The sequence below is a fragment of the Aphis gossypii genome, chromosome 2, assembly GCF_020184175.1.
Source record: "Aphis gossypii isolate Hap1 chromosome 2, ASM2018417v2, whole genome shotgun sequence".
Taxonomy (NCBI): domain Eukaryota; kingdom Metazoa; phylum Arthropoda; class Insecta; order Hemiptera; family Aphididae; genus Aphis; species Aphis gossypii.
This window is the reverse complement of record NC_065531.1, coordinates 30,042,675-30,066,332: the sequence shown is the minus strand read 5'-3', so window position 1 is coordinate 30,066,332 and position 23,658 is coordinate 30,042,675. Positions and strand designations below refer to the sequence as shown.

General features: G+C 24.2%; 1 protein-coding gene and 1 long non-coding RNA gene across 4 annotated transcripts; one reads left to right on the top strand and one right to left on the bottom strand.

Moving 5' to 3' along the window:
• Window positions 1–1,509: 1,509 nt before the first annotated feature.
• Window positions 1,510–8,098, bottom strand: LOC114127360 (trehalase-like). 3 transcript variants are annotated; one of them, XM_027991576.2, is made up of 10 exons: window positions 7,674–8,098; window positions 4,317–4,974; window positions 4,120–4,244; window positions 3,925–4,061; window positions 3,683–3,849; window positions 3,413–3,614; window positions 3,041–3,237; window positions 2,835–2,967; window positions 2,215–2,279; window positions 1,510–1,897 (listed from the first exon to the last, which is right to left on the bottom strand). In XM_027991576.2, the coding sequence occupies exons 1-10, from the start codon at window positions 7,802–7,804 to the stop codon at window positions 1,892–1,894; spliced, it is 1,821 nt and encodes a 606-aa protein (XP_027847377.1). In that variant the 5' UTR covers window positions 7,805–8,098; the 3' UTR covers window positions 1,510–1,891. The 3 variants fall into 3 exon arrangements, with proteins under 3 accessions (XP_027847377.1, XP_027847378.1, XP_027847376.1); XM_027991577.2 differs by lacking the exon at window positions 2,215–2,279 and having other exon boundaries at window positions 7,674–8,094; XM_027991575.2 differs by lacking the exon at window positions 1,510–1,897 and having other exon boundaries at window positions 2,185–2,279.
• An 8,062-nt stretch (window positions 8,099–16,160) lies between these two features.
• Window positions 16,161–22,012, top strand: LOC126550566 (uncharacterized). The gene is made up of 3 exons (XR_007604674.1): window positions 16,161–16,959; window positions 21,322–21,432; window positions 21,619–22,012. It is a non-coding gene; the product is annotated as an uncharacterized LOC126550566 (long non-coding RNA).
• Window positions 22,013–23,658: the final 1,646 nt, after the last annotated feature.

The window sequence follows — 23,658 nt, the reverse complement described above, 5'->3', positions numbered from 1 at the left end:
GATATGGTAGTCTGTTAACCGTGTGCATGTTTAGGTCCTTATATATAATATATTTTCATCAGAGATGTATGGACGAGAGTTAAGTATGCGGAGAAGGATTTTAATAAAGTCTTAAATTTTAGCGGCACACTCCAAACTTTGGCTCCAGAAGAGCACATAATATACTATATGGGTTTAATAAACTATTAGTTTTGTGTGTAGGTGCATATAAGTTAGTTTTCGTACTTTATTATTTTATTTATAATATGTAATAAAAAATAATAATAATTTTCTAAACAATAAAACGTACTTAGGTATACATGTGTATTTATTTGTATGCATGTAAGTTTCTAATTATACAAAAATATAAATGAAATTTTAAATTGATTATTTAATTAGCTAGACACTGCTAAATCGCGATAAAAATCGGCTATGAATATGTTTTAATTCAAGATTTACAATTACGTAATACGCGTTGGTATAAAATTATAGAAAACGGGAGGTCAGTAATTAGCGTGTTCGTTTAGATGAATGTGCTTTTCTTCACTTATCTTTGTTATTATAATATTATTATATCGTTTACATATTTTTATCTTAACACCTTTCACATATAATATCTAAACCATTATATTTTTTAACTCTACCGGAAATAATTTTTACGATGTTCGCAAAAAACATATTTTTTATTTGAGACCGTACCAAAGAACCAACACCGTACTGAGTCGTATTGAATACAAAGAATTTTTTATTTATTTTAATTTAAGCCAGATAATCCATATAACGGTTTATTGTAGGTATAACATTATATTACGCATAATTATTGAGTCTTAGATATACAAATTGCATAATAACAATAATAAGTACTTAGGATTTTTTTTTTTTTTTTTAATTACAACCAAACAACCAAATAATAATTTGTTAAAAACAGGTATATTCAATTTTTTAATAGCGTTTTCCAAGTTCTAGAAACTGTTGTCACAGTTATCAAATTACATGCCTATTATATTCAACTGAATAAACTTTTCAATAGATTAATACAAGTACATAATATACATATATATAAAACTAGTTAAAAAAATTAATTACTGCAGTAAAACCTATCATTGTTTCGTATCGAAATGGGTGTAAAGTCAAATATGTATTTTAGATAATAAGTTGGGATTAAAAATTAGATTGATTGTACACTTTTTATTATATTAAGGTAGTCTTGTATAGGTACTTTGTTAGTAGGTTGAATTTTTATTCAAAATTTCGCAGAAATAAATATGCTATATAACGAAAGTAGGCAAGTGCATCACTTATATAAATTAATTATAAACATATTATATGATCAAATTCAATTCTAATGACTTAACAAGAAATAACTTTTCAGGATTAAGAATAATGAATAATGTGATATTAAAAAATGCATTTTCTTGTTTTTCAATTTTTTTTTTTTATTTCCAATAAATTACTATAAGGTATACCAAATACCTGTTGTACATGCAAAAAGGTGTATAACGATAAATTACAAGTATTTCAACTATTAAAAATTGTTGCTTCTTTTTTTTTAAAATAATATCAACATATAACAACAATTCCTTACAATAATTAAAATAGGTGTAAAATTATTTTATATAATGTATTAATGAAATAATACACGTTTTGTATCCACAAACATACATTATTTCTCATTGCATTGTTTTTGTGTGTATAAAAAATTAATAATTTTAGGTACGCATTGTCTTTTACTAAAGAAAATCATCTAAAAATAATATATTTTAGATTATAAAAATTATTAAGTTGTAATAAATTAATACTGAGTTTCTTCTTTGAATTTATCAGCGTTATTCAGCTGTTTGAAGCATGGTAAATTTAATTATGTACCTAAATTTCCGGTGCACTGGCGTATAATGAGATTATCCCTGACTTCTCACGTCTGAAAACAAAAATAAATTTTTCACCATTAATAGTTTATTTCATTACAACAATGTTTCCGAGTGTTTTGGTACTTATGTGATTTTTTTTTAAAGTGGAACATATTATTTTAATATAGCCGATGTTACTATCAACTGAAATAAAGTGTAAGTGAGAGGTATTATTATTGTGTGCTATAGTGCTAAAATACTGTGACACTGAAATAAAATTTGCAAATATTGTAAAATATATTTATGTTTGATAGGTGCCTTATATTGGTGAATTGTAATGGACAAAAATACCTATTCCCATTTTTCTTTCATATCATTTTTTATTTACCCAAAACATTAATTGTTGTCTGATCCTATTGAAATCACACAAGTATTTATAGCTGCTATTACATCCTAAAAACACAAAAATATAATTTTTCAAAACCTATTTTACGTTTATTTCGTCGGATTATCGAACACTTCGAGCACATTCGGTACAAGAGAATTGTAAAATATTATGTTGTTCTTAAGTATACCATACATTAATTATTTTTTTTCACAGTCAAGACAATAAAACAAACATTTTTCTTTTGTAACTGCTTATGAAAACTTTAGGAATTTTATTTATATTCCGAACATAATAATTAAATATATTAAATTATATTATACTAAGAGTCTGTAATTTTGGAAAAAAAACTTATAAAAATAAATAATAACTATACTAATAACTAATAAGCAGTAGTTTTTTTGTTAATGGGTTCTTTTAAGTACAAAGAACAGAGACCTGATTATGATTCAGATCGATTTAATTTTTAACTTTCAAATTTGCGAGTTTTTGATACTTATATAATGTTGTATAGCTTGAATTATACGTACGTACACTTATTACAGAATTATTTTAAGATATTCTTAAGCAAGGATTAAAAGTTTTTATTTAAAATATTTAATACTTTCAAAATGTTATCTTACCATTAGGCCCGTTTGAAACCGTATCGCCCCATCGATTTAAGAATTCAAACACAACACCATTTGTCCAACCAAAACCTGTCTGCGGAGTATATTCACCACCGCCACCGGTTTCTCCTGCAGCTAGAACGTCGTACTATAAAACAATTTTTAAATTAGAAATGTAGATCCTTTGTCTTGAATAGCATAATATAATGTCGTATTCGTACTTTTTCGAACATCATTGATTTCTCTGCGAATCCTTTATAATTTGAGCGTAACCAAACTTCGGCTAATTTTTGTGCCACCTGTTGTGCAAGTTTTTGTTGTGTCTTGTCTAGACCTTGAATGATGAAAGCCTGTAGAGGAGGCCATGCATTTGGAAAGTCCCATTGCTGTGAGGATGCATATAAAGACGTAGGCGTTCCTATATGTAAATATTATAACATTGTATGTAATTTTATTATTTATAGTTTCAGTGTTTCATGAATATTATTATACATATAAATTTCGCGTTAACAGGTAGTTCTACATATAATTAGATTCAAAATCTTATAAATTCTTAAAAAATTTGATATACGAATGCTTTTATTTAATCGTACCGTTGAAATTTACACTATAATCGGGTTCGATAATATGTTGGTCTTTTAGATATCCCAACACTGAACTGGCTACAGATTTTTTCGGCATGTTGTAGCTTTCCGTCCACAGAGGAACAATATTAGAAATAAAAAAGTATTCTCGACTTTTATTATTCTTAATATCCCAATCGAACCATGCTCCCAGATCTGGTCTCCACATAACCTATAATAAACATATAAAATGTTTATAACAGAATTATATTATTATATTGGTTATTAATATAATCATACTTCTTGTATACTGTTAAGGAGGTTCGTGGCGATCGTATAATATTTTTCGGCTTTATTTGTATTTCCCATCTTGCTATACCACGTACTCAACGTCAATGCATTTATGTGTAGTATACTATTCAAATCGACTGGTATTATTTCTGGTGTATGTATGTCCGACAAGACACCTGTATTTCATAAGCGTTAATATAATACGAGTATATTGTGTTATATTTCTAATTTAAATGATAAAAAATACATACCACGATCCGAGCCATTGGAAGTTATAAACCATCTACTTGAAAAGTCCCATCCGGTCTCTGCTCCAGACTTAATCTTTATATAAAAATCGTTTTTTTCATCTTCGGTTTTAAAATGTTCTGCTGTTTCATAGTCCTCTCTGTAGGGACATAAATATTATATTCATTGCAATTGTAAGTCTATCAAATTATACAAACCTATAAGACTCTGGTCTTGGACCCCTCGACGGCGCGTAGAATCTTGCCATTGTGTACGATTTTCCGTTTTTCTCGAAAGTGACCATTCGGTTTTCCGTCCAAAACTCAAATTCACTGTCTAAGGTCTAAAACAGTAATTATAATTGTCCTGTGATTTTTTAATTATTTTTTATCAAATAATTAATAATAGAACTTACAGATATGACTTTTTTTACATAATCAAAGTCGTTAGTTGCTTTATAGTAACTTGCAACCATCAACGTCACCATAGGAGGCTGTGATCTGTTTAAATAGTACACTCGTGCACCGTTCGGCATGAAACCAAATAGTTTCACGAGGTATAAGATATTGTCAATGACACCTCTAGCTGTCGACGACATATCACATAATAACATTCCGTTGACAATCCAATACGTGTCCCAGTAGTAAAGTTCTCTAAATCTGCCTCCAGGTATAGCAAACCCATTCGGAACCCATATTAGTGAGTACTTATCAGGATGATCTTTCACGTCCATCTTAACTTTCCTTGCTAGAGTTTTCCATACTTTGTTTAATCCTAATGACCATTGTTTAAAATTCTTGTCTCTAATCCGGTTAGTGATCGATGGACTTTCAGTAAAGTCAGGAGGACTCCATTCCTCCAACTCGTCACCATCTTCTAAATACTGGTCAACGAATTTCGTTAACTCGTCATTAGGAGGCACATTACCGTTATAAGAATTTTTCAATTTTTTGTACTTTTCTAAAATCTCAGATTCTGTATATTTTAGCTTCTTATCCACAAAAGTTTTTGAATCTGGATAAATTTTAGATAGTTGTACATCATGTAAAAATTCACTTTCGCAGTAAATTTGGCTAAAACAATATCATTATCAATTAGATTATTATTAATTTTTCCTTTCAATACTACGTGAAAATTTTAAATGTTATAATTATTGTAACTTTGTAATATAATTTTTATTTTTATTTTTATGGTAAGTAATTTAATAATTTACGTATAACTTATATGCTACTTCTTAATGGCCTGTTCTGTTATAATATAATACCTATTTCCTTTTTTTACAATTTTATATTTTCTTATTATTGGAAATTTATTTATTTTTATACCTTCAATTAACTTGATTTACATCACGCCATGCTATTATGGTATTTATGATTTTTAAATTAACAATAAGTACACTCCAAATTTTATTATAAGATGGTATTCTTTGTGTTATTTATATTTACTATGGCGTGATTGAACATGTATATTAAATCTTAAATCATCAATATTCTCAGACGATCGAAAATTCTAATTCTACTGGTATCAGTTACATGAACTTTAATCCTAATGATAAACTGTCTCAATTACTTAATTCAATATTAGTTCTAAATTATATAACTAAATATGTTAACATGTTTTTTTTAAAATATATACTTAAAAATAAATATCATATTATCATTATGATGTATGTACCTATCACTCATGAAGTGTGAAACATATTATTTATTAATTATAACTATTATTATGTGTAGGTAGTAGGTACTTAAAAAATATAATCGTTATCTAGATACGAATAGTACACCCTATCGACAATTTTATAATATTGACATTCCATATAACGATGCATATTGAATATTATAATATTATATAGGTACCTATACCTAGTACCGTACCTATTATACAATTGAAATTTAAAACTTTACATGAATCATTCAAAAAATATAATAATAAGTATGTAAATAAGTTAAAACCCATGTATTCAAATAGAAGAACCTACTTTAAAATGATCGATTTCAAGTTTTAGTATAATCGGAATACCTATGTAATTTCTTCATGTTTTTGTCCTAATAAATACTTTATTAATTGATAACTACCTATTTATCTTTAAATATGTAAAAAAACTACATTTAAATTTTGTAACTTATAGCTAGTTGTGTATGTCATAAATGTATTATAATTCGTTATAAATTAATTTAAGTCATAAATATTTAATGGCATATACAGGTATTCGTCAGTATATTGTAAAATACGCATGCAGTAATGTAGTATGATAAAAATTGAACTCGTCTTATACTTAGACATAGATTAGTATTAGGTTTTTAAGGAATATTTTATATTTTTGCATTCATTTGTATAACACATTTTTGTACCTACTATTATTATGTCTTATTTATTAATTAATGTTTGAGTCAAATATAAATATATTAGTTGCTTAGATATCTTGACCATATTTCTTGGGAGGTATAAAAATATTAATGAATTATTATGCTAGAAAAACAATTTATTTTTTATTTGTTCAACAGTTTTTGATAAAATCATTAATATCTATTAAAAAGGAGAAATTTATAATTAATTTAATTATTTGTTGTATCAAAAGCTTTACAATTTTAAAATTTGAAATGAAAATTTACAAATAATAATGTTTTTAGTATAATATGTATTTGTGTGAATAAATAACAATAACATGATAATTAATTAATTTATATTCAAAATATGTTTTTAATGTTGTACGTTTATTTGTTATCTCGTTAACATCTGTTATTCGTTTTTACTAAGACTGTAAAACAATACTTGGTAATTATCCTAAAGATAAAACATTTTCAATATTATGTTAGGGTTTTGGTTAAGTGATTTATTATATTTTTAAGTAGTTAATTTTAAACCGTTATAATTAATTTATGATAATATAACATATTTTGTAGATTTATAATTTTTTTAGTAAATAATCACACATTACACATGGTATTTACACTCGTTTTGGACAAGTAACTATAATCTGAATATTTTAATTATTTTGGAGTAAGTAAGTAAATATTTAAAAAATGATGCTTATAAAGTTTTAATGTAGGTACCTATGTACATGAAATTTGACAATTTATTAATCATGATGATTTAGATATGAAATATTTTATTAATTCACATTTTTTACTATTAATATAATAATATCAAATAAATATGATACTATGATTTACAAGTTAAATAAAATGTTTGTTTTGTATTTTAAAACATTAATTGAAGTATGCATTTAGCAGCATTAAATTCTGATAAAATAGTAAACTAGAAATTTTATAATCACTAAAAATTAACAAAGTAGTGAACATTTTCCGATGACCTCTGTATGACTTCATTTAATTTGTTTAAACTTTCAACTGTTTAGATATATTATAATATACATACTTTTTAAGCTATTTATCAATACATTAGATTAGACTATTTATCAAAAATATTATTATTATTTTTTATTATTATTGCGTTTTTAATTTATAAAATAATAAAATTTACTCTATTAAAATTTTGATATTATTTAAAAATTGTACTAATAAGATTTCTAAAAAAATTCCGAATATAAATCAGAGGTCCTTATTATAATTAACTTCAGTATCAAGTATAAATACCTATATAGTATATATCATCAAGGAAGAGAATATAGCTTTTTATGATACCTAGTTATTGAAATTAATTAATAATTTTTATTTTAAAGTTTTGAATTCGGGATCAAAAATGTGTGTAAGTACACAATAGTCCAAGTCAATCCAATATTTTAATTTAATAAATACAATTCAACAAGTACCTTGGGCACGATGGCTGTAGTCCATTGGATTCGTGATAAAATCCTCTTGTCAAATAAACAAAATCTTGGTTGTTTGCATGTGTATAATACACAAATTGTACCAGACACACGACTAATAAGTGAAATCGCATAGTTTCAAAAATATTATACGAATTTCAATAACGCGGATGTGTACACAGAGAGAAAAATTATTTTTATTCTATTTCTTCCAATCAATAAGCATAATCTTTTTGTTATAAAATTTTATGTTAAAGTAAAATATTATTTATTTTTCAACTAAAAACTGTACTATTAAAGAAACAAAAAAATGAAAATAAAAAAACGAGAATTTTGAGTTGGACCAAGAGCCTCCTTCACAGGTTTCCTACAGGCCTTGCACGAATCGACTGCACTAATGACCAGCGTTCATTGTGCCTTTATCGGAACACAAGACCCAATGCTAATGTTGCCTAATAATTCATTAGACAGATAGTGTACGGTAACCCCTCATCATGTGTGATAATTTGTGCAAATACGAATAGATAAAATACACGCGGTATACGCACAAATTGTAAAAAAAAAAAATTGTTGACACGTCTTCGTATTGTAATCTATTTTCCCCCTTTTATCCTTTTACTATAGTTTTACAACAAATATATTACTTATAGAATGAAGTAGATATACACAGTAATATGTGGACAAATTAGCTCTATTCAAGTAGATTTTTTTTCGCATATCCTTGCCCAATTTTCATGGCCATGTCCAACCGTTCCATTATTATTGTGTTCAAATGAATTTATGTTACAAATGACAAATCCTACTTAGACAGTAGACATAACGTATTATCATTGGATTTTTTTCAGTCAGTTGTAAAACCTGGTTACTACTGTTGTATACACAGTTGTCGTAGTACTTTTGAGAGTAAAAAATTCGACCAATATTTATTTATTTCGTATGAATCTATATCGATTGTTATTTGTTTAATGAGTAATGACAAATCAAACTATTTATTTCACAAAAAATCGATGAAACGAATTTGACAGCTCGAACATTACATTTATGTTATTTTTGTTTTAACATCATAATATTCGCGATGTCTTAAACATATAGATTCAATAAAAAATAGAATTTCTATTAATTAGTAATTGTTCATAATATTTATTTTTAAATCATATCAATACGTACCAGATCAAATATATTATATTTTATCGTTAGTAAATAATGCTCTTGTATTTATTACATCTCTCTTCAATCATTACATTAATTTATGAATAATATTATTTTTAGAATATAAACAGGTATAATTTTTATAACATTTTTCGATTTAATTTTATTGACAATATAGAACCACTCGTGATTTTTACATGAAAATAAATATGAACTTATTAAGAATATTTTTTTTAATAATAATAATAAAATATTCTGTTTCAAAATGTGTATTATTAGTTATTAAAATTGTTACCAAAATAATAAATATATTATATAATATAATACATAATATATTTTATATTGGATATTTATTTAAGATAGAAATAACCACGTGACTAAAGTGTATTAAAAAGATCATCATATCAGTACTTAACATTGAATTTATATTTGTTCAATAAAATAATACGTCATGTCTTACATATTTACTTAAGATATTAAATTATTAAGTACCTACCTTGCTACTTATTTTATAGTAGGTATAACTACATTTTTTATTGAGTACTGCAGGATGAAAGCAACATTTTGTTTACTTTGGTCATCAATTAAACAATGTGAATAAATAATAGTATCTATATGTATAGATAGCAATTTGACATCATTACTGTTATAGGTACTTGAATTTTGAAAGCAATGATTAATGTTCATATTCGAAAAATAATTTTGAATTGAACTCTTTTATTTAGTTTTATTTTTAGAATTTACTTTAGTACGTCTTTTCAAATTCTAAAATAAGTGTTCATAAAATGTTTATTACTAACGATTTTTATATATTTTATTCTTAGTAGATAGTACAATTGATTACAATATTAAACTTGAATTACATTTTCAGGTTGTCGAAATCAAATTTACCAATTTAATAAAATAAAAAGCCGAAAAAGAAACAAAATATATTGAATTATTATGTCATTCAATTACTATATTTAATTAATTTATTTAGATTAAATATAAAATAAATAATATTAAGTTCAGAACTCAAAAGTTTTATATTTGACTTATTTAACTACAGCTTAAAACTTTTAAAGTAATTCTTTTACGTAAAAAAGTCACTATATTTACACCATAGCTCACATTATTTATCCTAGTATATATTATAATAGTTATTCACAGTAGCAGTGTGACTAACTATATGAATACTTAAATAGTTACATTTAAATTAATAATTGAACTTTTAAATATTTACATTATCTCGATGTATCAACTAATTTTGAACTTAATGTGAAAATATAAAACAAACACTTAAAACTTACGTAAATCATAACATACTTAAAAATATAAAAGACGTGTCTCTGTCTATACAATATCAAATTTTTGAACATATTATTACCTATTAAACAATAATAGTCATTAACAAATAGATAACTCGGTTAAGGACGATAAAATATATCTTAGTATAGTAATAGTTATGACTTATAATGCTTTGTGACTTAGTACCTATTATAATGTTCTGGTTACAGTCACTTCTATCCCTGAAAATACATTTTCCAGTACCTATGTCCTATATATATTATAAGCGTTAGGTGAAAAAAAATGACCTTATGATCGAGCGCTCTTTGTTTTCAAGTATATATTCTATTAATGACACGTGGACATCACTCTCTTATTACAAATAGAACGTGAACAATATATTATATCATTCTAAGGAACTTGAATAATTATTGGGTCGTACGAAGTTCTTTTTTAAGATTTATTGATTTATTTTTGATATTAGTATTTATTATCACATTGCATCTACACGGTATAATATTGAAAAATTCCAAATTAATTTTATTATATATTTATATTTCATACATAATACAGCATATTATATAAAACAATATTTAAGATTTCTTTTTAATATTTAAAACATTTTAAAAATACATTGAACGAGAAATTAAATTTAATATGAATTTTACACTGTATTTATTTATTATTTGTTTTATATAAAGTAGTTTATTATTGAACATGTTCTTAAATATTTTCAAAATAATATACCTGTTGAATTGCAATTGCTAGTCATTTTCTTATATATTATGTATACCTAAATAAATAAAAAACAATTAAGTTGCCATAACCTACCTATTATAATATATTTTATCATTATATTTGTCTCTGGTTTTAATAAACTTATAACTATAGTGATTATTTGAATTCAGGTAAAAATATTTAAGTTTATCATAGTAGAAGTTACTTAATTATTACATAATTAATTATATTGTAAAAACAACTTAAAAAAAAAATATTTTTTATATCTCTCAATGTTTTATTTAAAGATTTATACAATTATGTAATGATTAATGAACATGTAATGATTTAAAAAACATGGCAAAAATACCAAATTACATATTCACATATATTAATATATAATGTAAATCTCATTTCATACGAACTTCAATTTGTTCTGAAATGTACTAGATAGTGGAAAGTGTTAAGGAAAGCTCACAGAAAATTGAATTAATTAATTTGTTCTGGTTAATTATTATTTTTTTTGTATATAATGTATACATATTATATATGTATAATGTCATGTTCTTGTAAAATTATTTAAAAGAACACGATCTTTAAAAAAAATAATAATAATAATAACCTAAAACTGCTAAAATATTTTATTTTTTACGCATTGAACGAAAACGTGAACTTATTTAGTTGTCAATTGAACTTTTAGAACACCGTTCATTATTCATTACGCATCAAAACACGGAGTGTAAAGAAAGTGGGATAAACATGTAGATGAGTTAGTTTTTGTGTTTTGCGAGAATGCAACACAAACTATTTGTTTCAATACATTAATTCGTTAAGTTCCCGTTTATTTGATTTCGTGTATACCTATACTTAGTTTTATCCAAATATCATTACATAAGTAAAACTACTATATTACCTAATAACCGGGAAGAATTTACAGATTTTAAATAGGTATCTTCAATTTAATTTTGTAGTAAATATAAATTATTGTGTATTATTATTGAATTAAATAAAAATAAACCAGTGGATTTAAAAATGGTAGAAAAAAATGTTTTAAAATATTAAACATCTAAACTATCTTATCGCGTAAATTTTAACGCATCAACTAACTTAGTACTATAATATGTTAATACTTTAGTATAATAATAATTATTAGGTAGTATTTTACATGTACACTATTTCTTTACATACTTATCATGACAGTGTAATACACGTTCCTATGCTTACCGTATAACTATTTACGCACATTAATATTTTTAATTCGTTTAAACAACTCATGCCTATCTATAATAACGTACGATTTGAATGATTTCTTATGAAAAATGTTTATTATTCTTAAAAAAAAAAATAATCGCCGGAAAACAATTAAACAAAAGAATTCATGCTTCAATTAATCTAAGGTTAATAAGTCTATGTAGGTTATCTAAATTGGCACTAATATATTTGCATACTGGTTGCTAAGTGTATTTTTATTTGCAAACATCAAAACGATAATACAACAAGGACAATCGAAAATTCGCAAACAATCTATATCACTGCCAGATTTTCAAGATTTATGTCTAATTTATGCGTAATAAACAGATTAGGCTTACGGAGTATCATATTCAATTTTTAAATTTAACGTTAAGTGAAATATCCACCATACAATATGAAAGGAGGAAGTTCAATTACGTAGGCGTTTAGTGATGTTTAGAAATTCAAATTACGTTGCTCGTCAAACTATTTACATGTTTTATTATAATTAAGACGTACTGTTTTACACATATATACGTAGTACGTCATAAATGTAATAAACATTTACAGTTATTGCGTTTGTAACGTTATAATAAAGTTGAATTATATTTATTGTATTTTTATGATTTGTGTAAAATCCTATACAGTTATTAGTTAAACAAACATAGGTACTTAAGAGGACGTCATTTCCTCAATGTTGTTGTCTGGGCTTCGTAAATGCGCACATTGTAAATTTTAAGTTCAGAATAATTAATTTAGCTTCGTTGTTTTTAATATCAAAGTGAATCTATTAGCAAATTTAAAGGTAAAATAGTTATGCATGTTGGGCGCCACAAATGATTTTATTGATGTTTGATTTAGCAGTCTAAATCTGTAATATTTCAAATTGTAAATTTTTTCACATTTACTTATGTTTACATTTTAAAATGTTCATAGTTTACTTCAAAATAAAAATACTGAAAAAGCCTACGCGCCCGTGGAATAGTTATAAAGGGTTATAATATTACCTTTAAATTGTACAATAGGTCAACTCGCTCTTATATTAAGAATGACCTAGTTAAATGGATTAGATATTTTGAACTCAAGACCGATTTGTTGTAAAGCTGAGACGATACGGATATACACCGTCCTCTTAAACACATTTAAAATGGCTAGAATTAACCTATGGATTAGGGAGGTATATATGGTATGTAAATTGATACCCGTCAGCACGATATAAATTTGTCGTATAAATGTGTATACTAACCAATGTAAGTGTGTAAGCTTTAAGACTTAATTTACTAAACCTATGTTTAACATTTAGATTTTACTTTTTATGATTTATGTACACAAATGATTTACACCCACGCCACTTAATGTAATTATTAAAGTATAAAACACTTGTCTAGGTATAGGTACTCCTTTAAATATATATTCTAAATGAAAGACTAGAGAATACTAATAATACTCTATTGGTTTCCAGAATAAGAAAAGTCTAATACATATTTCTAGAGTTGGTAAATTAGAAAACCTATATGGATGATTTATTACAATTAATTATAATAGGTGTATTTTATTTCTATTGTTATACTAATTCGAATAGGTACTTATAATGTATTTTCATACTTAAATCTTAGTAATAATTATTAATTTCTGTGTAATTAAATTTGTGTTATAAGTAAGTAGATTATGTTATAAATATTTCCCTATAGGTACTTATTTGTATTAACTTTTCAAATCATATGTAGGTATAGGGACATAGAAACATAATAATGTTATAATTAAATGTTGTATGAAATTATAACTATTTTTAATTCTTATTTGCTGTCTTTAACATTTAAAAAGTATACGATAATAGTTTATTTTATTTCAATAGTGTATGTAAATTAGTACAGATATAGTTTGTAAGTAAAAGAAAGGGCAATATCTAGTTTTACAACACACACGAATTTAAATCAATACGGTACGTATACACGAGCTTGCTCAGTGAGGCCCATTATACATTGTACACTATATTATGTAATATTTTGTATTTTGTAAATAAATAAATAATAATAATAATAATAATATAATGTATAAGATTACTAACTCTGACAGCAATTAATAACACGGGGGTCACCGGTTACCAGATTATTTAAGGTCATCAACGCTTAAAATGAGGACTTTAGTTTTCCATCAAAAGCTATGTATTTTAATTTCTGAAAAAATTGAATTTTGGTTATTTTTTTAGCTCTTAATACCTCATATCATTATTATTTATTGTCGCGGTCGAATAACTATTATATTAAAATAAAATATATGCTTATAACATTTAATATTTATATTGTATTACTTAACTGACCTAACCGAGATGAGCTGATATGAAAACCTATATAGCACTCGCCACTCGGTATAATCTCAAACATAGTAGAGACTACTCTCTACGATTTCTGATATCTTTAAAAACAATATGAAATTTTCAGAATTTTTCAAAAAATCTATGCATGGTATGTATAATATCACGTAGTATTTTAGAATCCGTGTGAAGAAATTTTAAATAGAGGTTATTTAAATAAAAAATGTATACATATGGACTGATTATTATAATATTACCTATATTACATAGACTATTCATGGTCGTATAGATTAATGATTATTGTTTAAATAATATATTTGTTCACCAACTTGCTGATACCTAATTATAATTAAGTATAATATTTTGTTATTTGTTGTACATTAATTCAATAATACATTATCATAGTGACATAGTACCTATTTTACCGTATTTTACTTCCATACATTCACATTTAGTATTAATATTAAATACTTAAAATACAATACAAAGCAAATGTAGTAAATAATAATGGTATATATAGTTTAAAAAAATTACGATTTATCATTAGAGTATTCAGTTTGATGATCCATATGGCATTCGTAAGGGTCGGGAAAAGTCGGCATTTTTGTGTTCAAATAATATAATATCTTCATTGTAAAGATATTTTTAATATTCAGTTTCAACGCTTCATTCATCTAAATAAATATTAATTATTTTTAATTTATCTACCTTATTGTAAATGTAATACTAATTTAAGCTGTACTTCTAACGATTAAAAATATACTAAAAATGTGAGACAAATGTCACAATTTTTTTTATAAGTGTTTGAAGTTCAAATTGTTACAAGATTCATTAAAACCACGAATGTTTAAAAATTATTTTGTATAATTAAAAATGTATAACATTTAATTTTAATAGCAAATATGGAAATCGAAGAGAAGATTTCTCATGAGTTTTTCAATATCTTAGTTTTACAGAAATCTAAAACTAAAGATCAAATTTTGATGAAATTAATGTAATTCTGAAAATATTATTCACAGATATATTTTATCGATATTATTAGGAAAAACTAAAAAATTATATTGTAAAATAATTATGCCATGTAAAGAAAATTCTAATATAAACAATTTTTGAAGTACAAGAAAATCATTTGATAATGAGATATTATTAATGTATCCGTAAATATCCAATTATACGTTCAATTTTATACTTCAAATATTTATAAAAAAATATTTGTGTAATAAATTATAGGTTTTTTCACTTTATTTTTCAATTACAATATTAAAAACTGAAATAACTAATAACAACATTATTAGAGATTTAAAGATTTTATTTGAAAAATGTATATGTATATCAAATATTTAAATATTTATTTAGTTGTAAAAAAAAGTATTGTAAGTGTTTCTACATAATATTATTGCTTGAATTGCTTAATAAGGATATATTCTCCTTAAAATAGTCCTTTTAATAACTTTTGTCATTTTATAGTCGTTACATTAGTGTCGATGGGATACAAAACTTAACTTACTAGCCACCTACTAAATCAATATTATGATAAAAGATGATTTAGTGAACTAGTGAAGGGCAATGATGTTTGGCATTTGACAATAGTGGATGCGTATAAAGAAATGTGACTTTGCTCCTCCACTCTAAAAATCCACCACTGACCTATATAATATTAAGTATATTGTTATTAAGTATTGATTTTAACGTTAAGTGGTGTTTATAATAACGATGTTTGTAATAAATATGTATTTTTTATATACATGTATGAGATAACAGTAAAGAGTTAAGACACGACTATTTCGTGTAGATATTTGCAAGTTCTAAAGTGTTTTAACTCACAGTGATAGTCGTTCTTGAAGATATGAATTTCTTCGGATCGTTATTAGAGATAATTTATACGAAACCATTGAGCATTTCCGTTTATTTAGATATACTTCCGGTTTAATAACATATAATTATATTATACTGTTTTGAAGAAGCACTTATTTAAATGACATAATTTAATATTATATAATTAAATTATTTTAAACACACAGCGCCGTGTTAATAGTAATAACGTGTCCCAGATACGCCGACACAGGTACTACTGTTGTATTAATACTATATGTAAGTATGAATTTTAATAGTTATATTATGTCACATCATAACCAATATTGTTATGTTATTCCATGTAACACCATGTACATAACACGACGCGGACTTAAGAGTATTTTTATTCACGACATATTAAAATAATACATTAATGCTATATACTATCATCTATCTGCACATTAAATGGTATATTATGAGGGTTATAACTAACCTAGCACGGCGATGTCGGCGTAACATCAATAAATTTTATGGAGGTGTCGATACAGTTGTAATTCAACAATAGTTGCTTTTGAAAATTGCTCACATGGCAACAACGTTATAACAATATTATTATACACATTTAAACGTGCGTATTATTAGTTATTACACGTTAAATGCTCAAAGTACATTTTTATGGTCACGGTTGTCGTAGATAGCCGCACCATATAGGTAGGTATATAATATAGATATTATTACCACTGTACTGTACATTATTAATTTTTATTCTAGTACAGTGTAATCGAATCGCATTAATATTCGATGACCACCTATCGAAAGGTAAAATATTTAAAAAATGTCATTAAAAAAATATATTTTAGTAATAAGTTAGGTAAAATGTATACCCATTGGTAATATTATATAATTACATTTTATTTGATTGTCCCTCTGATAGTCGTTATTATTACGATTAAAAGCAGCTTTCTCGTTTATTAACTACATAATATGGTTTTATCTTTTTTCAAAGATCTTCTTCTCCCAATGTTTTACTTAGTTTTAATTAATTTTATGAAACCAACTGTTTTATCGCTACTATAATTAATTGTTACTTATTTAATTAATGATTAAATAAATCATACATATTTTATAATATTTACATATTCGTTAAAAAAAGCTTTTTTTTCTAGTTTATATAAATTGATTAGTATTGTTCTTTTTAACTTATACCAGATTTTTGTTGGTTATAATCTTTATGAATTATCCTGGTGTTAATTCATCAGGTTAATTCATATTTCACAGTTTAAGACTTGATAAAAGATATCGCAAAGCTCTGTGCTACGATGTGCATTGTACGCTCAAAACCTACTAAACACAGCTTTTCCTGGATTTTTTTTTTAAAAATAAATAATATACCTATTAAATTGATTCACTAGTATCACTACCTATATAGTGAGTAATAATTGTCATAATTACAATGATAAATAATCTATTTTTTTAACAAAAACAAATAAAATATTTTATTAAATATATTTAAACAGGATATAATAGCATAAAACTTTATTGAGAAAATGATAATAGAGATAAAAATCAATAATAATATTTAAATAGTTGCAAATTTAAAAATAAATTTATTTTTCATCTTAATCAAATCAGTTTTTTTTTTTAGTTTTAAAAAAAAAAAATATTTGTGTAATTGTGTTTAACTATCTGTTTAATTTATATTAATATTTATTTTTCTGCTAAATAAATAGTATAATCTATTTATGCAAGTATTTTTTTATTTGAATCTTGTGTTCTTTAAAAATTTAATATTCAAATTAAATAAAATGAAATTTTTATAATTTTTATAATTGCTTTTTTATTTTATAAATTTTATAGTTTACAAGTTGAATTTGTACTTTAAATATACAACAGTAAAGTAAAAAATAGATTTTTTGGGTTAGAAAATTGAACAAACTTCTAATATGAGAACAAAAATCATGTACATATTCAATATATGTATATATTATATATTAGTTGTATTAAAAATAACTATATATTGTGTTTCCTTGCATTTTTACAAAAATACTTTAATATTTATTAGTGATATTCATTTTTAAACTGTATACCTATAGTGGCTAGTATTATTATTATTTTATTACTCATCATTATGTAATTATATAGGAATTCAAACAAATTGAAATAATATATTATTGTAATATATATATACATTGCATTTATTTAATAAATTATAAATAAATAATTATCAACTATTGAATTCTCTTTATTACAATCAATAATTTATATATCAATTTATATTTTAATTTAACTTAATTACATTATACAATGAAAATAAACGATGCATTTTTATACATTAGCAGACCATTCATAAATGCATTACCTGATACCACCTACAGAATAATATAACTATATTATCAAAAATATTAAATAATAAAATAAGTTTGTCAGTATGCTATTTGCAAAACTAACAGTTTAATGTATTTAATTTGAATGTTCACAACTGTGTTAGTATACTCTGAAGTTTCACGTTCATATTAAAATAAAAACGCGCATAAATTCATACACTTGTACAAAGAGCTTTATTTTAACTTAAGTACACTCAAAACCTACTATACTATACACACGTTTCCAGTTTTCTAATTTTAAAATAAACCTGTTACAATTATTTATTAGAAATTAGAATTATTATATATTATACCTAACAATTAATAACAGTCGTAATCGCAATTTATAATAATCTATTACTCTACCAAAAACAATTTTATTTATTTTATTTTATTATGTTTAAGCAATATGTAGCGTAGCAGTGCCTGAAAAAAAAATAACAATGTTATATATGTAACGTATACTTAACAAACTTTTTAATTGGTAAAAATACTAATCTTTTTGTTAAATAAAATATTATATTATATCTATTTATACTATTTATAGGTATTTTTTATTTAAATTGTATGTTCTTTAAAAATTTAATATTCAAACAAAATAAGTTAAATAAAACAAAAATCATATTTAAAGCGTTTTAACACTTAATATTCCTATATAGTTGTTTTTTCTAATTTTGTTACCTACTGTACACTTTTCATAAATTGAATCTACATGGTCGTATTTCCAAATTATTGTATTATTTTTTTTTTTTTAAGGATCTCGTCCTTTTTCAACTATATCATTTGTAATAGCTCTTGAATCTCTATTATCAATTATTTTTATTAAAATTAAAAAAAAAACGTTATTTTATTTTATTCTTTATCGGTAGGACATGGAAATCTCATTGAAATTAACATAATATACCTCAAACAATTGTATTTAAGACAGTATAACTGTGTTCAAACGTGTATTTAACTCGGGCACTGCCTTAATTTTCGGTTACAGTTATAAATGTAATTATATAGTTGTAAGGAATATTTATATTATAAATGAGTAAACTAATGTTATGCTAATAACTGACACACTTTATCTAATTTATTCAATGGAATTATATGCCTAGAAAATAATAAAGCTTACATTAATATCACATATTAAACTCCCATTCTACGGAATCGTCGTCTATTATCTTTATACTAGGTGTGAACTATCGTATTAAGGCGGTAACTATTCTTGTTCTTAAAACAACTTAATCATACAGGTACTGGAGTATTATCGAATTTCTATGACTTATATACTCATTTAAGTATTGTTTTGGGTAATCACTAAAACTGAAATTCTAAAAATAACACAAAATTAACATAAATTGATGTCTGATGTAGGGAATTAAATAATTATTTTAGTGGTTTTCGATAACAACCGTAAATAATTTTAGTTAACATATTTATATATAATTAATATATTAATGGTTTTAAATAGAATAAATTTAAATTGTTTTAATGTGAATATATTTATAATCGTCAATTCTTAACTTTGTAAAAAGAATAATGTATTTTATATATTTTCTTCTCTTTTATTGTTTTCTCTTTCTTATATTATGTGAAAAATTCATTTAAATATCCAAATATATATGCGAATCTATAATTATATAAGTAATCTGACTACATTATAGATATAATTATAATTTATAAAGGTGTTGGATTTGATGTAAATTTTGATAAAAATTGTCTCGCAAACTCAAATCATGTTAAATAGATAAATGCCGATAATTTTTTTTTTTTTTTGGAAGATGAACTTTATGCAGATTAGAAGAAACTAGGGGTTTAAAAACTTTATTTTCATAACTTTTAAAAACTAAAAAGGTTGACAAGAGCTTACAGAGCTTACAGAGACTACAGCTTTGCTGTTTTTTTTTTGATAAACTTATTAAATTTATTTATTTTACTTTTAATAGATGAATATATTTTTTTCAAAAATATTGCATTTATTATATTATGAATATTTAATTATTATAATAAGTAATAATATATTGTATTTATGCCATAATATTATATCAACATAGGTAAGTATATTATAATTCTAAACTTAATAACGTCTTTCTGTAAATGTTGTAAAATGTTAAAATAGATTCATATAATGAATAGATGATATCTTAAAATAAATCAAAAATTTCATTGTGCATAGTGAGATTCATAATAATATAGACAATATAGTATTCATAAATGTCTATAAATATAGTAAATTGGTAAATGTGGTAGATGAATTATCTAGTATACTGTGGCTATCTATCCCACAAGTACCGTATCACCCTAAGTATCTCCGTGGAAAATGAATTTATTTAAATGCGTTTTTTACGGTATTAAGTACTGAAATTCAGATTGAATATCATAATATACGATTTTTTTTTTTTTAATTAAAAAATTATCAAACAATTAGTTTCTTAAATGTTTAAAAAAATAATATTAAAATTGAATGCAAATTTACCAAGTTAGAGTATACCTATTATGTTTTTGAAACATATTTTTAAATATCTGTATATAATATATATATATAGTTATATATAGTTTATATATCATTAATATAAATTAAATATAAGTTATAGGACACGATAAGTGATATTTTAATCCTCGAATTTGACCCCTAAAACTCGACTCAAACGTGAATTCTTTAAAATACGGAAATTTATAATTTTTTTTGTCGTGTATTAGAGATAATTGATTACCATTGCAAGTTACACGGAAGAAAAAAACAGTTTAATTATTTAATTTTATTGTCATGGGCAAGAAAGTACCTTTTTAAAAATGTAATTTTGTTTGTTAATTATTCTGTCCTAAACATTAGATTACATCGAGGACATACGTCGTGACTTTGCATATGAATAAATAAAAATCCATTATGGTGCTGTAGTTTTAGAAAAGTATTTAGAAGCCGCAGAAAAAATATATGTATTGTGTAAGCATAATATTAGATATATAATATATTTTATTCTTAATCTTTGCATGTATAAACTATGCAAAACAAAATATTTTACATTTTATTATTATTTAAATGTAATGAAAATGGCGATTAGTGGTAATTTATATTTCTGGCTAGAGTTATTTAAAAATTATAAATTATTTATTGCAATCGTTTTTACAGCGTACAATGTCTGTCAACTGTACATGCGAGTACATGTACACAACTTACACATGTTTTCGATACCTACTTATAATTAAAGGTAAATATAATAACGTTATCTTCTAGAAACATACATATTATGCATATAATGCCACACAGCATTAAAAATAGAAATATATGTATAATATCAACAGAATGACCTATAGGTACCAATAAATTATGAATCTGTTTGTGTAAATATTATTGATAAATATATTATTTTACGGTAATCTACGTCTGCACAGCTAAAACTGTATAGATACATACATGTAATGTTGTTAATGACCGAAAATCTAATATCAATAATAACAGCAATATACGAGGATCATTTATTTCTAGTCATATTTTTCATCGTATTTACTTTTAAAAATACACGAAACACTTCTTAAAATTAATTTTTTTTTAATTTAAGTATTTCTTGAAAAAATTAAATTGCTTATTTATATTTAATCGTTTGCATTATAACTCAAAGTATCCTAAGTAGATACATTTTTCCTGATACGGTAGATTCATGATTTATCTATAAGATAAACATTAGATAACTCAAAAATGTTTATCTCAATAAGATAAAAAATAAATATATAATATTATACGCATACATTTTACTAGAGAATTTCACATAGCTGTGATACTTTTCCGATTGATATACGTATTATATATATTTATACTTTATAGATAATAGCATTGATTATAAATAAACAAAATTTATAATCAATTATGATAAACGATAAAAGGTACAAATTATAATTTAATGTCATAATTATTATGATCACGCGGCGTAATAGATAGGCTTTTTAGTGGCATTGCTGCCATGAATGCATTTTTCCCAGTTTACATAATAACTAAATAATAGGTGGTAATATGCGTTTTATTAAAATAATATCATGGAATTAAACAACTAACAAGTAGGTAACAAGTGAGTAAATATAACTATTATAGGCAGAAGGAATAAGTATTTAGTATGTATATAATATATATATTACTTATAATGTAATTTCATTTCTAGAAGAAATTAGTAATCTAAAATAATTTAATATTTTATAATTTTGACATTAAAAACATCCTATTCTGGTATTTTAATTCTTTATATTTAATATTGAAACTTGAGATTAGTTGGTAATTTTTTTTTAATGTGGTTAAATTGTTTAATTATTAAAAAAAAAACAAAAAAATTCCATTTAAAAAAAAAAAATAATAATAATAAAACATCGGTTATCGGCCGATCGATTTTTAGATTAAGATTTTTAAAATAAAATGATATTTCATAATTATTTAAAAATATTACAGAAAAATCCCTTTAATTAAAAAATATATATTTAATTAATAATTCAATTAAACATATTAAAAAAAAATTATATTAGGAGTCTTCATCATAGAACCCATTTAAAACCTAAAAAATATAGCCTATAGTCTATACATTATATATATATATAACTAACATATTTGTTCATTCATAACCATTATAATAGAAACATTGCTCCTTAATTATCCCTTCGCACCAACGCTGTGTAATGCCATACATCGGAATTACAAAAATATTATTTATCTATATTTTTCTTGTCTTTTGTATCGTTTACCTTCAGTTACCCATCAGCTGAGTATAGGTATATTATTTTCGATCAGAAATGTTGTTTTCAACAGATAGGTACGTAAAAACTGAATACTGTGTGTTGGTGAACTCAAAATCTTAAGTTCAAAGTCATGTTTGAAGTTTAAAAAAGATAAAAAGAGCATTGAGAAAACATTATCATCTCCCCTTTGCACACGCCATTGACCACGACTCGAATGCTAATTGATGTCATTGACTAATAATGATGCGATGGTTGAGATAGGTATTGTGCAAATGGTCCCTCGCCATATAGGAGATATCATCGATCACGGGGAAAAAACTAGTGAATGGAGAAACGTACTATATTTTTTCCGTAATTGTTTGTAGTTTGTACACAATTACGTAAATTGTAATAATTAGGTAAAAAATTCAACGCTGAGTGACTATCGTAACATCATCGTGCTACCGCGAAC

Bases quoted from the DNA above. Each gene is read 5' to 3' on its own strand.
- LOC114127360 (XM_027991575.2), bottom strand. From the start codon at position 7,804: ATGCGATTTCACTTATTAGTCGTGTGTCTGGTACAATTTGTGTATTAT. The intron at 4,062-4,119 runs GTTTGTATAATT...ATGTCCCTACAG, and splicing joins CCAAGACCAGAGTCTTATAG to AGAGGACTATGAAACAGCAG. The intron at 3,238-3,412 runs GTACGATTAAAT...ATTTACATATAG, and splicing joins TTATAGTGTAAATTTCAACG to GAACGCCTACGTCTTTATAT.